This window comes from Atractosteus spatula, chromosome 9 (assembly GCF_055471065.1).
Source record: "Atractosteus spatula isolate fAtrSpa1 chromosome 9, fAtrSpa1.hap1, whole genome shotgun sequence".
Taxonomy (NCBI): Eukaryota; Metazoa; Chordata; class Actinopteri; order Semionotiformes; family Lepisosteidae; genus Atractosteus; species Atractosteus spatula.
Window position 1 is genome coordinate 17030454 of NC_142714.1, and position 15707 is coordinate 17046160.

General features: G+C 35.6%; 1 protein-coding gene across 2 annotated transcripts in view; it reads left to right on the forward strand.

Annotated features, from left to right (window-relative positions):
* The window catches only part of eif2ak4 (eukaryotic translation initiation factor 2 alpha kinase 4), a 33966-nt gene that overhangs the window by 16375 nt on the left and 1884 nt on the right, over nucleotides 1–15707 (forward strand). For both annotated transcript variants that reach the window (XM_088924656.1, XM_088924657.1), the window contains 17 exons: nucleotides 20–256; nucleotides 1462–1537; nucleotides 1942–2063; nucleotides 2299–2348; nucleotides 4017–4185; nucleotides 4320–4436; nucleotides 5279–5344; nucleotides 5644–5814; nucleotides 6064–6198; nucleotides 6449–6556; nucleotides 7275–7403; nucleotides 11173–11259; nucleotides 11851–11963; nucleotides 12504–12562; nucleotides 13504–13601; nucleotides 14330–14398; nucleotides 15041–15085. In XM_088924656.1, the coding sequence (XP_088780782.1) occupies nucleotides 20–256; nucleotides 1462–1537; nucleotides 1942–2063; nucleotides 2299–2348; nucleotides 4017–4185; nucleotides 4320–4436; nucleotides 5279–5344; nucleotides 5644–5814; nucleotides 6064–6198; nucleotides 6449–6556; nucleotides 7275–7403; nucleotides 11173–11259; nucleotides 11851–11963; nucleotides 12504–12562; nucleotides 13504–13601; nucleotides 14330–14398; nucleotides 15041–15085 (1851 nt within the window). The remainder of the gene's footprint in view (nucleotides 1–19; nucleotides 257–1461; nucleotides 1538–1941; nucleotides 2064–2298; nucleotides 2349–4016; nucleotides 4186–4319; nucleotides 4437–5278; nucleotides 5345–5643; nucleotides 5815–6063; nucleotides 6199–6448; nucleotides 6557–7274; nucleotides 7404–11172; nucleotides 11260–11850; nucleotides 11964–12503; nucleotides 12563–13503; nucleotides 13602–14329; nucleotides 14399–15040; nucleotides 15086–15707) is intronic.

Consider the following 15707-nt stretch of genomic DNA (forward strand, 5'->3'; position numbering starts at 1 on the left):
TTGGGGGGTTTCTTCACAGAAGGTGGTAATCCAGTGGCTGCTGAATCATGACCCAGCCCTGCGGCCTACTGCAGTGGAGCTTCTCAAAAGCGACCACCTTCCCCCTCCTCAGATGGAGGAGTCAGAGTTGCATGAAGTCCTGCATCACACCATGGCCAATGTAAATGGCAAAGCCTATCGGACTATGGTCAACCAGCTGTTCTCTCAGAGCATCTCCCCTGTCACAGAATACACCTATGACATGGACGTGTACAAGGTAGGCTGATGAAAGCTGTATGTTCAAGTATGAAAGTTTTTTGCAAAGTTTTTAAATTATCCCTGCGAGTAATGCACTGCTAACGTATCTGTAAATCAGGTTTCTATTAACATTTCAGAGTTGATCTTTTTATACTTTATTGTAGTTTTGTTGAGACTCACAGTATTCCCTTATATTCTTCTATTGTTCTGTGCCAGTGGTTCAATACTGAGAGCAAAAATAAGTAGGGGCAAGTGATCTCCTTGTCGTATTTGCCTATATACATTAAAGCTCTATCACAAATTCTATATCCTGTGCTTGTCCTTTTAGTTGTTTATACATTGTAGCCAAGCAATGAAATATGAAAATAGAATAATACCCTGTCAAATACCTTTTGTTCATCCAGAGTTAATATTAGAGTTTATTTATTTAAATAATATATTATTTAAATAATTCATTATGTTAGTTGTCAAAGTTTATCTTGGATTGAAGACACTAGAATGGGGAACTGCATCAGTGTGTGAGCTGCAGAAGAACTAGCAGATGTTAATTCCTTACTAAATGTTAAATGTTCCGTAGTTAATGTAGAAAGAAGAAAAACTACACAGCCTGTGTTTAGTGGCTCTGATATTTTTTTTTCTTTTCACATTTCTGCATGAAATTAACTTCTACTAATTACTTTGTCTCAAGATGTACAGATGGAGAGACAGGTGACTCCTTTGTGATTGTAAACACAAGATTGTTGAGCTTTTAAATAAAACACTTAAAGGAATGTGTGTACATCATCTCGAAAACCAATGAAACTGTTCTCACAGATGTATCACAATACCTGTTTTCTTTTTCTGGAATTGAATCATTTACATTTTTTAAGGATTTGAGCTCTGCTTCCTTCAGCTCTGAACTGAGAGGCAATGGAAGTATTATTATGTAGCCTAAGATAGATGGTCTGTAACTTTTAAAATATGAAACAAATCAGTTTTACCCATAGAAGATTCCTAATGAAGCAATTCATTATACAATTCCAGCATGTCATAAAAAATACTGTATCTCCACATAACTCTAGCACTGTGGGATATAAGTTTGACATAACATCTGTGAGGTTCTTGGGTTTGACTGAAAAACAATGAGGATGATGGATGTAATCCATATAGTTTGTGGTGTGATGTTGAAAAGATTAAGGTAAAAAGTATGGATTTTAATTTAATGCACTTTTTTGTCCTACATAGGGCAGTTTTTCTGTTTCAAGTGCCAAAATACAACAGCATGTATTTGAAACAGTTAGCAGGATCTTCAAAAAACATGGTGAGTTCCAAGCTTTTTGCCAGCTAACACAGATAAATCTAATAAAAAATCTTATTTCAGTTTGATTAATTCAAGTCTGAGAATGCAAATAGACATAACTCTATTCACCTACAGTGTTTTTGTCATATCTCATGAAATTACTATTTGCTTTTATGATATTAATTACAATTTGTACATGCATGTATTTTTATTGTAAATGATTGCTTGAAAGAGTTATGTAAACACAGCTTAGTTTTTTTTGGGGGGCTGAACTGTATTAATCGTAAAATCAGTGTAGCCCTCTATCATAAAATAAGAAACATGGTTTTAACACACCAGGAAAGAGACACATCAAAACCTTTACCAACTGTTTAGAGTTTTTGTTTTCAATTAGTTTTCTAACAAGGATCTTTTGTGCCTTTCAGGGGCAGTGAAGTTACAAACACCCCTTTTCATGCCAAAGAATAAGAAGCTTTATGAGAGCAGTGAGGTGGTGTGTTTTATGGACCATAGTGGCATGCTTGTCACTTTGCCCTATGATCTCAGAGTAAGCACAAACAAATGGCAGATGTTGTCATGCATTTACTTTTATAGATATTCCACTTACTGTTGTTGCTTATCCTTATGTTAGCCTTAAACCATTTTTGTTGTAAAACTAATACAGCTCAAACTAGTATTTATTAATTTGTATTCTTAAATATTCCTGCTTTGATATGGCCATTGTTCTAATTCTCCTGATCAGCTAATTGACTTGAGCTGTCTGATTTTTGTTTCCACTTCAGCTCCCTTTTGCAAGATTTGTGGCGAGAAATAACATTACGAATTTAAAACGGTAATATCCCTTTGGAAGAATTTATCTCAGTCAGTATAAAGTGCCTTGCAAAAGTATTCAGACCCTTGTGCAGTTTTTTCATTTCATTGCTACTTCGAAGTATCCTTAATTAATATGAAAGAAAAATTGAAAAGTCATGATTGCATAAGCCTTCAGACAGACCTTTTGCTGTTGTAAACCTAAATGAAATTAGGTTCACAAAGTTACCTTAAGGTGCTGCATGGCCTCTGTGTGTGTGCAGTAAAATTGGTCTCATGATTTCAGATTCTGATTTCAAATTCCTTACTCAGCAAGTCCATTTCAAGGTTTCAGCCATGAAGGTTGAGGAATTTTCAATGAAAGTCAAGTATAAAGTCATTTAAAAGCAGAGATCAGGCAAAGGGTGGAAAAAATATCAAAGTCTCTGGAAGGTGCATCCTACTCACCCAAACACTGCCTAGACCAGGCCGTCCCTCCAAACTGAGCAACTGGGTAAGGAAGAGATTGGTGAGGGATGCCACTGCGAGGCCAACAACAGCTTTGAAGGAGCTATGGAATACAGTGGTAAAGATGGGAGAAAAGGTGCATTAGTCAACAATATCGTGGTCACTCCACAAAAAATATGGCAAAATGGAAACTCCTGTATTGAGTTCATCCTTCAACAAAGCACATGAGTACCTGCAGAAATAGGGCAAATGGTGTGGTGGTCATATGAGCCCAAACTTGTCTAATATTTTTGTCTAAGTGCCAAGCATTACACTTACAGTCCGTCTTCCATTTAACACCATCCCAGCAGTCAAAGATGGTGGTGGAAACATCATGGAGGAGAGAAGAAGCCTCTCCTCAGCAGGGACTTAAAGCTTGTTAGAACTGAAGGAAAAAGGATAGAGCAAAGTACAGGCAAATACAAGAGGCAACTTGTCTCTCTGCTAAAAACTTTAAACTGGGGTGAAAATTCAGCTTTAAGCAGCACAGTGACTTAAAGCACAAGGCCAAAGCTACACTGGACTGGTTTAAGAATAAGAAAGTAAATGTCCTTTTGAGTGGTCCAGTAAACATACTGTCCAGAATCTCTGAAAAGACCAAAAGCAACTTGAGAGACTTGAGCAAAATGGTCAAGAGGAGTGGGCAAAATTGCACCAAGTGTGTGCAAAGTTGTTAGAGACTTACCTAAAAAGCTGCCATAAGAGGGCCTAAATACTTATGCAGTGAACATTTCAGCTCTTTTTCTTTAGCTTCTGCTAAATGATACTTATTGTAATTTAGCATTATAAATGTTGAGGTATTGAATAAAATAATGCATGCATCATTTTGTAATTCCACAAAAATGGGGCACCATAGGAAGGGTCTGAATATGTTTTCCAAGGTATGTCATTGTGTCTGTCATGAAAGAATGAAAAAGGCTTTTGAAATACAAAATAAATATGGTATCTTTGCTGTACATGACCTTTAATACTTTATACTTAGTGTACTTATTAGCCATTAATTAACCACTAATTTTACTTGATACCTCTCAGGTCCTCTAATGTTGCCTTCCAGCTGTGGTTATGAATATACATATTGCATTCCTAAAATGACTTTCTAACTCCAGTAATGTAAATCTTTGTTTATCTCTTGAAATAGTTGATATTCTATTTAACCATTTCTATGACTTCTTAGTATATATTTTTATGTTTCTGTGCTCTGTAGGTACAGTATTGAAAGAGTCTTTCGTCCTCGGAAGTTAGATCGCTCTCATCCACGGGAACTGTTGGAATGTGCCTTTGACATTGTCACAACCACAGCCAACAGCCTTCTTCCTGACGCAGAGACTATATATACCATCTCCGAAATCATTCAGGAGTTCGCTGTGCTTCAGGTGGATACCTCTTTTAGACAATTACCTGTTTTAAAAAACACTGATTATGACTTCAACTGAAATCTCCGGGCATTGTGTTAAGTGTGTAGAAAAGTTTAAATTTTGATTTTTTGTGTTAACTGTTTTTTTCATAGGAAAGAAACTACTGTATTTACCTCAACCACACAAGCCTGCTTAAAGCCATACTGCTATATAGTGGGATTCCTGAGGACAAACTCAGTCAATCCTCCAGTATTCTCTGTGACGCCATGGTAATTCTCCACTCCCATTTTTTACCTTTAACTTTGGATAACTTTGAACATTATTTGAACACCCTCAAATCATTTTTAAAAGCAGCAGCACCAAAACCAAGCAAAAATACTTAATGTCCTATATTCTTTTCCATTTAATGTATACCAGCATTTTATTTTATGGGTTTATTGATCTAACCTTGTTATACAGCTTTTAAACATGCAGTGAATGTTGATATATTGATAGATACCTGACAGTAGTGCTACCACCTTTTAACTAATCCTAAAAACATTAATTACAAATGAGAGGATGATATTTAGCCCCTCTAACCTATTAGAGCTAGGTTTGAGCTAGGCTAATTGCTAGTAGCTAATTGATTCAAGGATCTCAACCACTCTGAAATCTTATCTGATCTTGTCTGGGGAACCACTGTTGCTGGTTGTACAGCAGAGCTCTAATTCACCGGTGCTAATTGATAACTTTATTTGATCCGCTTGCTTGTGTAGACTTTTGATTAATTTGTTTCTATATTGTCCAGAGTTTCAGAAGTTCCCTACTTCAAGGGTACGATATCTATCAACTTCAACATACAGTACAGCCTTTCCTCAACGTGCTTACCCTTATTTGTCTAAACAGCTATTAATAGTTGATTCATATATGAACAGATACATTGTCATACGTGCCTATGTCAAACACTAGAAGAAAAAACTACAAGATTCAGCTGTCTCCCAGGAACTGGGGTTTTTCAAAGAAAAACTAGATTTGTGCTGTCAGTGATATTTTATGTGAGAAAATCCTGAATTCAGCTCAGCCAGGGATGTTATGCTGAGTATAACACCTTTCACCTTGCTTTCCATTGCAGAGTGAAAGGTTGACCCGACGTGAAGTTGAAGCCAAATTTTGCAATCTTTCTCTTTCTACCAATAGTGTAAGTTTCTGTCTCATAGAAACTTTGTCCTAAAGGCCTCTTTCTGTTATTGTTATATTTCATGAAATTATTCTGGATTTGTATTTAGCTTTTGAGCTCATTTGAGCATTTTTTTCATGATTTGTAATCGTAGTTTCATCTTTGACTGATTCAGCCCCAGGACATACGCATGTGTTAGATCAGTACTCAAGGCTGAAACTGAGAAGTACTGTTAAATATGAAATGTATAATGTCTAATATTCTGTGAGCATAAGCCAAAAACGTTGTCATTATTGATTTGTCTGTTTGTGACATTGCAGTTACAGACGTTGTACAAATACATTGAGCAAAAAGGGGAGCTGAGAGAGCTAAATCCTTTGATCTCCAACCTGACAAAGCAGAAGACTGCTGTCAGTCAGCTGACCAAACAGGGTGTGAAGGACCTGGAGGAAGTCACAGAGCTACTGAAGAAACTGGGAGTCAAACTACAGGTTCATTAACTCTGTCTGGGCTTTGTGTTCTAATGGTCTCATGGGTGAATGAATTAAAAACGCCACTTCTAGGGAAATTAAAAGTCAAAGTTAGTGTCCAGTGTAGCTGAGGGGTTACACATCTGTGAGGAACAGAGAAATGTCCTGAAATGTATTTGAAGAAAGAAAAGGAGCGTTATTTTAGATGGAAAGATGTACATTCAAGTTGAAGTTTATGATCTTGTTCTTTTGTCTTTTTTCACACCATAGGTGGTGATTAATCCTGGTCTGGTCTATAAAGTTCAGCATCACAGAGGAGTCATCTTTCAGTTCGTGGCCTTTATCAGGCGCAAGCATCGCAATGTGCCGGACATTGTAGCAGCTGGTGGAAGATATGATCATCTGGTATGTAGTTTTGTGCTTAATTTTAGTTAGTTATTTTTCTCATAGAGGATGGCTTTAGAAGTCTTTACAATGAGTGATGTTACATCAAGTCAGTGTAAAAGAGCGAAAGGTGTAAGTTATGTTAGGAAATTACGATCAATTTTATTTGGGGAAAACAAAATTCAGATGAGACAAACAAAAAAAGATTTGTTTACAGTGATTTGATAAAAGTGATGTTTTTGACTTGGTATTGATTAAAATCTCACTTTAGATTTCAGAGTTCCGAGGGCCAGAGTCCTCTGCACCAACCCTCTCTGCTGTGGGGGCCAGCCTTGCTCTGGATAAGGTCTGCACAGCCCTGACCAACATGGAAGAACCTGTAAGATAACCTGCCATTTTACGTTATTGCTGATATTCTGTTTGACGTATTTGATGTTTCCTGTATAAAGTTTGTCAAATGTAAAGTGCCAGTCACCCGTTTGATAAAGCTTTCCTTCATTTCCTCTGATTGTGTAACTTATTGCCTTTAGGAAAAAAATACCATTACATGAATTTGCCGATGAATGAACTGCTTGTACTGTTCAAGTCTACTCTGGCTCCAGAGTTGAGCTCAGTCTCCAAGCCTTGGTAGCTTGCTGACATCTGCCAGCAGGTTTGTGGTCAGCGATTTAGCTAAGCATGCAAAAAATGGGACCCGTCAGGTTGATTTCCCTCCAGGAAGCTAAAACTGACAACAGTGAGTTAAAATCAGTCTGAGGATTAAGAAAGGAACTGAGGGGAAAAAAGATTTATTGGACACCACAATGCATTTAACCATTAGATGCCGATTATGTTATTCAAGTTTGGAGGCTCAAGTGTTATTTGTTCCACAGGCCAGGATATGGTAAATTCTTTTTGTGTAAGTGCATTGCTGTAAATAAACGTAAAACAAAACTATATTTGTTAGAAACGTAAAAGAACAATGAATGTTTTGTAGTGTAGTGACAAATCTTTCCTTAAACGTACTCCTGCATGTCAGGAGTCTGTAATGTTAATGAATTACTTAATACATTTATGTGAGTAAGAATTGCTAATCTTAAAAGCTTTATTTTACCTAGCTTTTAGTAAGCTCCTGCGACGTGCTGGTGGTGCCAGTTGGCCAGACATCAATGGTGAGAGCTATCAATGTCATTCAGAAGCTGTGGAGTGCTGGGGTATCAGCGAATATAGTATATGATGCGTCACAGGTTAGTAATTGTATAAAGGTATTTAAACCTATCTGCTGCAGTTACCTTTAATAGGATATATACTTGTGTGTATGTAACATACATTTATACATACATACATTTTTAGCCAGAGATCCTTTTTTCATTTCTATATTGTTTTACTTGTTCCTGCATGCTTACACCTAGGGTGTGATGTAATAAAATAAAACAGTTCTGTTTTTTAAATGGAGGAATATGATTTATTACACTCAACAGGGTTTATATTATATGTATCTTTGAAGTGTAATTTGCATTTACTGTAATAACCGTTTCCTATCTGTAGATGGAGATATTTTACCTTTTCACTCATCCAGAACGTGGTACACAGCCAGTGCTGCTAAGATATCCATTTCACTATAAAAATAAAGCATAGTTTGAAAATGCTAGAAACATAGTAATATAATTTTCTAAACAGAGCAATAGATCAGGTTTGGAAACTTTCGCAATAAAACAAGAACAGATGTAATGTCCAGTGAGATTTGGTCATTGCTGTTGTTTTCTGGCAGTTTTAAGCTTAACCTATGTTTTTAGGGGCATTTAAGTGATACATGAGGAAACATTACAAAATATTGTGTATTGCAAAAATAGAAACCGAGACACCCCATTTCTGAAACACTTTTAATGTATTTTTACGTGTAGCATATTGTAGGGGTAGCAGTAGTAGCAGTAGTAAGGGTTTTACTGATAGTTGCTAAACAATAGTCAGTTCACACACCAAAAATACAAAGAATTCTAAAAGCCAAATAATTTCATATAGTTCAAGAATACAGAGCTAGGTCTGTAGTTTCTTTATTTTTTGTGTGTGAAATAATCAGGCAGTAGTTTAATAAAACAAGGATTTATTAAAGTAAAACATGAACTGTTTATACTAGTTCCAGAGCTCAAACATTTTAACAGGCTTTCACAGCCTTAATTATTTTGATTAAACCATAATAAAGTCAGACGTAGCCACAAATCTTTATCTGGAAAAAATAAGGTTATTTTCTGAAAATAAATCTTCCAGCTAAACCTAAATCTAGACTAATGCTAGAAGAAGACAACCATCAGTCCCTGTACAAAATTACACAAGAATGACAAACTTTGCCTGGTAACAACAGAAATAATACTTCCACAAGTGTAACTAAATTGGCTCCTTTTCCGCAAAATTGATTTGAGTTCCTCCAATTCGATATACCTGATAAGTTTTTGTTCAACAGTGAGAAATACAGCTGGTGAAAATATTTAAGTGCTGAAACTGTCTCACTCCTGTCTTTCTTCTTTCCATTTTCTTCTCTTATTCCTTTCTGTTCTCCACTTTCTGTAATTTGTCACCTGTGAGATAAGTTGGGGGTTACTCATCTCAATGGATAACATGAGCAGTAAAAGTGTATTAGAAGTTCTTATCCCCATCTGCTTTAAATAATTTAGATCACACTAATGCCATACTGACATCCCATTTTGAACATATGCATTCAACTGATGATCACTTAATTACCTAAAATAAAATACATAGCTACTACTTAAGTGTACAAGTCCATTGATGTCTGTAGAGTCACAAACTGAGGTATTAGCATTCTGTGTCTTCTGTTATTTAATTCACTTTGCAATTGCAAGAACAATACCAATGATACACTACTGTATGTGACCGATATTCTTTTCAGCACAGAATTTTTATCAAATCTAAATTTGAGTTCAGACATTTTTTTGTGAATTACCACAATGTAAGGTGCTTGTAGTGTCTAATATTCAAAGAGTAGGCAGTTCCTTTTCTGATATTATTGTCATGTAATGTCATGAGCCGGATTATCTTGCTGTATTTTTCACTGCTGTCGCATTCTTTGTGTGTCTCTGAAGTTTTTACTGCAACACAGCACTTATAAGTTGGATTTGTGCTTCTCCCAGAAATTGGCAGCACTTACAGTAGGGAGCTCTCCTTTCTTTGGCCTCTCTCACTAACTTCAGTTTGGACTTTCTAAATTGCCAAAAGTTATATTCCCCCCTCAAGCCCTGAAATTACAAGAGAGCTAGTTTCTTCTGTTTTTACAGTTGTAACTTGAAACTGTACGACCCACCATTCACAAGCTTGTTACACTGCATGATCAATAAGCAAAAAAGGTTTATAGCACTGCACCATTGTTCAGATGCCCAATACTGTTCCATTTTAAGATGTTCATTGTTAACACCTTGCACATGTCCTGGTTTACAGTTAAAAAGTCCAGTAAGGGATAATTCAGAATCCAGAGCGTTCCATTATTATAAATTTTACTACCCAGATTTGTCCATGCTTCCATAAAGCATTCAGCAAAAACGTGTTCAGGATTCACGTATTTGAAGTCTTAAAGAAGTACATATTTCCATTAAGCAGTACAGTTGGCAAGTGGAAACTATGTGAAAATCAATAGGTGTTGCAGTATTGTAACACAGCCTTCTCTTTCATTCCTTAAGAATAAGGTTGTGATAATCGGTCAGAGAGGCACCCAAATCTGGTACATTGATTAAGTGTTTTCAAATTTCTTCATTTAATGTCTTTTTAAGGTTTATAAAAAGTTACACATTGTAATTTTATATTGAGGTATAATGATAAAGGAATACCTCACCAGAATGTCTCAGTGGGCTTCTTATTTGTGAAATAAAGTTAGCTTGGCATTTGACTGATGTTTAGTAATATCCCATTTTTCTTTCATATTAGTTTGCCATTACATTACTTTCTCCGAACCACACTGTTCACTTTCATGTCATCTATAACGGGTACACTTTTGGGTTTGACTAGATTTTACTGGTACTCCCTTATGCATTTTTAGCACAGTGGTCTGGATGTATGTATACCAGTAATCTGTTTAAAGGAAATTTCTGTTGCCGTTCCGCCCTGGCTAAAAAGGTCAATTTCCTGCATTAAGGCAGTTAGTAAACAAGTTCTTACATTTGTTTTTTTTAAGTTGGTATTAGACATACCACAAATCATATTTGTGAAGCCATCAAAGTTTAGAGGTGAATGAATAACCATTTTATTACTACCACAACTTGAAACATTTATGTGTACTTCTGGAGGATTCTGATGTGGTTATAGCCCGGTTACTCCTTGCATTGCAGTCAAAAAAGGAGTTTGTTCACTCCAAATGTGTAGGTGCTCTGTCACTTCCAAATCAAATGAAATGTAGCCTTTGAGCGCTAGCAATGATTGACATTTGTTAAAATATAATTCAATGCTACTGTACATTGACTAGGATTTCTCTTGTAAAGTATACTATGCAAGCATACTTGTATTACTGAAATACAGATATTGTTGATTTAAAAGCAAAGCATAAGATTCATCACAAATTAAAGGTTTATTGGGCTGGAGCATATTCTACTTTCTGTGTCTGTAGAAGACACCCCCTGGAAGGGGCTCTGTTCCATCACTGCTCTCACCCCCAGCATAGCTGGTAACCATTTATACATTTACACATGGTTGGACTGGATCAGGTGAGCTCAGGGATGCAAGAGCAATGTCTACATTTGGAACATGAAACTAAAACATTTTGGCATGGGTCCAGAGCCCCCGAGTATTCCACTATTCCATGATATCTCCTTTGGTTAATGTAGGAGAAGGGCCTGTCAGTGGCTTGCTTTATATTGCAACTAACACAAGCTATTTAGAGAGCCATCTCGGTGGGGTCCAACAAAGTCAGGTGGACAGCAAATCTCCTGAAAATATTGAGAATTGAAGAAACCATCATTATGATAATGTGTGTTTCTTGGTACACTTCTTGTGCTTTTCTGTTTCTTTCAATAGTCTCAAGAAACTGTTCAGGAACATTGCAGACAAGCTGGAATCACTTGCATTGCACTTGTTTCTGACAAAGAAGGAAACTACATCAAGGTAATCATAATTTTAGTTAAAAAAAGATTTTTAAAGCATGAGGAAATAGGTGTCAGTTAGCATTGAGATTCTGAGGCCAGAAAGTTATTAAAATATTCTACATTTGCTTTATTGCATCATTGTTTGCCAAACCATAAAGTTCTTTTCAAATCATGGAATGCTTAGAAGTAATTTCCAAGTCCTGACGTTACATATGTGATCTTATTGTTTGGCTTTATTTGAAAAAACCCTCTCCCAAAACTATAAGCAACAAAAACTGTTTAATATTTGTAATCACACTCATAAACATGTAATGTTTGCATGGCTTAATTTTAACATGGATTTAATGTGGATAAGAGAATTCTTTACATGTTGTTGTAGATGGGCTTTGAATGTCTGCTCTGAAATTCATTACTTTCCTTTGACCTCTTAATCTTGAGGATATTCCTTGAAAAAGGAAGAGAGCCTATTTTAAATACCTCCTCCATTTATGAAATGATATAAAACTCAAGATTGTAAATGAGTATGGCCAGTAAAATATTTTGGAAGTGGGAGGCACTTTGTGGAGAAAAGATTAAGCACACAATGTTTTATCTTACTCTTTTTTCATAGGTCAAATCATTTGAAAAGGACAGGCAATCAGAAAAACGAATTCCAGAGACGGACTTGGTGGATCACATCATTCAGAAATGTCGGACCAAATTGAATGACGAGAGGAGTACCAGGTGACAGAACTCATGCTAAAATTGTTTTTTATTTCTACTGAAAGATATCATGTAAATTACAGAACATTTTATACAGAGTACAAAACTGGGGGGAGTACCATTTTCACATTTAAAACTTAATATTTATTGGAGATTTTAAGTTCTTGTTTTCTTGCATTTAGATTCTCACTTCATGTAAAAGAATCCACCATTAAGTGGATCATCCCTTGTAATTTTATATTTGAACACATGGAATTCCAAGCATTTTATCTTAAAATAAATTGCCATTTGTAATCTGATTTTTATATTTTTCCATACTGTTTTTGTAGTATTACCTGATCACATTTCAGCTCCAGAACAGATAGAAGGCTTAAATGTCATTCAGAAAGCTTTGAGGCAATGGACCTAAATGTTTTAAGTCACTGTAAAACAAGTACTAATGATCTAAAAAAAAATTACTGAAAAGTATTTGCCTTTCATGTAAGTGAGAGTTATCAAAGGTAGCTTCACATACAGTTATGTCTATTCATTTCAGTAATTCTTTCATGTTGTACTTTACAGAGAAAACTCTGAAAGTGGTTTACTTCAGAACCCCAAGGGATCACTTTTGGTTACTTCAGGTAGGGTGTCTGCATGACATGCTTTTGTGGTCCATTGTGTAACCTAATTATTTACCTCTGAAGAGATGTTAAAGGACAAATGTCTTACAAATATGTTGTATTTATGAGCTTTGTTTAAGGATTCACTGTGTTGCATGGTTTTTAAGTAGGCATTTTAATATATGTATCAGAATGTTAAAGAAAAAGAGAACAGAAATGCACTGATAAATTAAAATCTGTACCTAATATTGAGGATGGTTCTCCGTTTTGTAAAGCTGAAATCTTGAACTAACGATCTTTGTCCTGAAAGTGTAGTATTGGAGTTGTAGTTTAGAATCAAGAAGAGCATTTTCTTGGGACACATGCACTAGGCCAGTGAAAGGTGTGACTGTAGGAGGTTAAATGTAGAAAATATGTCCTGTCAGTCAGCACCTTTCTCAGTTGCTGAGTCACTGCAGTTGCTTTAACAGGCACTAAAACTTCCCATCTGTTTAGAGATTTTGTTACTTGGTTTAATAGCAAGGCACCATTCTGAGAACTGTCCCCCAGGAAGTGCTGTTTACTGCACAATAAATTGGAGCCAAGGTTGAACGTAACCATAGACTTAATTTGGAAGAGCTGTAAACTTGGGACTGTAAAAAACGTTTTTTAAATGGAATACTTAATTAGTGGACCATTATTATCTTTATACATTATGCAATGCACACATCCATCAATTTTATTATCATTATATTTCTATTTCTTTACTCCTTCAAGTATGTCTATGGTAATATTAGGGTTCGATAGTTGGTTGTGAAATTGTTCTGACAGCATCCCTTAACTCCCAGATGTAAAATATGCCAACTCGGCTCATAAGTCTCATACTGTATAAAAATAATCAATTTTCCAATCCATTTCAACATTAGAGATTAAACTACTTGGTTTTTAATGTATAAATATGTTTGAAAAATCCACTTCTGTAGGATCGTCCGAGCCACATGGGAGCAATACAGTGCTGAATGTGAATGTCATCTCTCCAGAGAAAATTTCCGCCAGCACAAGACGGCGTTATGAAACACAGGTTGACACTCTCTTTCCATCCATCTTTTGTGTTTGGGTTTCTGATTTTTTTTGCTTTATTCTATGAATGGTTTCTTGAATTATTGCTCAATAATTAACTTGCAGGTAAAGGTGGACATTATCACCAAAGTGCTATGCCAACACTTGTCCTAAACGGAACAGCCTGGTCTGATTTCAGAAGTGAAAGTGACCACTAGCCTCAACTAGGTTTTGAGATATTTGTGTTTATTGTTCTCTTTATCTGTGTATTTATAAATGCTGGCAAGTGCATTGTATAACAAGATGAAAAGTAATAGCAAATGAATGACATGTTGAACATTGCATGCCTTTCTTCTGATTTACATCATTTTAGCAGAAATGTCATAATATAATGAAATCTGCAATATTAGTGAGGATTCATAGTTTTATATGTGCTATAGCAAAAAAAAATAATGATCAGAAAGTCTAGTTAAGGTTTTAAAAGTCTGTTTTTTAAACCTAATTACCGCAGAGTAACATTACACTGAACTTTATAGATTCATTACCACTTAGCTGTGCCACTTTGAAGCCTGCTGACTATGGCATTCATTTTTGCCTTTTAAAGCTGATGACAACATTATGTCATCATGCTGCTGGTGCTTAACTTGCTTAGTGTAGATCATGATACAAAAAATTTGAAATGAAATCTTTTTAAAGTTTTTATATTCCAGAATCTTCTGTTCTCATGAGAGCCGTTTTATTTTTTTTCAGATACAAACCAGACTGCAGAATCTTGCCAGTAATTTGCAAAACAAGAACAATGATATTGAAGTTTTAGCTGTAAGTGAATCATTGTGTAATATTTACTTTTTTGCTTTAATTCATGCGTGTAATCATTAAATAAGAAGTACAGCTAAGAAAACACATTTATGAAAAAAGAGAAGTCGGTTTTGTATTTTCTGGCACTTTGAATTGCTAAGGGATTTCAAAATCTTTCCCCATGTTAAATAACTAAAATCTGACTCCAGTTACTACAGAGAAATAAACAGACAAATTCAGTGTTTGATTCTGTTTTATTTGTTTATCTTATCAGCCTGTTTATCTTATGTCTAATACAATAGTATTTTTTGTAGAAAACTAGAAACAAAGTTTGTTGCTCTGCTCTCTGTAAATTCAATTACAAAATTTGAAAAATTAGTTTATTTGTCTTTGTTATTGCTTACTTGAATTATTTTCAAGCATGATGCAACCATTACATTTCAGCCTGCTACTTTTATGTTTATGTTAAAGGAGGGCAGTATTTTTACTGCAGTTTTCATCTGTCTCAGAAATAATAATCAAGAATTGTGCCTCAAAACTTGGGCCAAACAGAAAATGAAAATATTGCCCACTCATCAGAGGATAATTTACTTTTCTTCTGAGAAATGTTAGAAACCTTGTATTTAGCCACCTACAGTCTCTTGTATGCATTCTTTATTGCAGGTTGAGCTGCCCAGGGAAATTCTAATTAGCTTCTTGTCACTGGAGGTTAGTATTTTTTTTCTTGTGTAAATAAAATATTAAATGTAAACTGACTCAAATCCAGGTTTTCAGCAGGTTGGAGCAGACTTTGGAGCTTTACAAGGTGAGTCATAGATCAGTCTTGCACGAAGCTTAAAGTCTTGGTTGGAGCCAAAAAAGAAAACCACTCAGGTTTTCAGCAGGTTGGTGTTAGAAGAATCACCTGAAGTGAGAAGTGAAGTATTCTGAGGGTAAACATGACATTTCCTGTTCAGATGACAATTTGCAAAACTGAAGAATGTGTTCTCACCTCACATACTGCTGTGGGAGGTTTTGACTTTTAATAACTGAAAAATACCCCATGGCTCTTTTCTACGACATGCGTTCTGTCATTGGTATCATGGCTGAACTCCTAAAAAGGCTTTTGTTTCACGACAGGCCAGTGCCTTCCCTTTGTATTTTAAGTTATTTAGTCCGTTTTCCACCTTACCTATTGTGCAATAAGTGCCTGGTGTAAAATGTGTTCTTTTAGGCACCTTAACTACAGATATTACTTTGTATTTAATATTATTACCCCCCAAAAAGTTAAATGTTTAGAGACTGGTGTGCTTTAAAAGAAAACATACTGTAAGAATTCCTCTGGCACCTT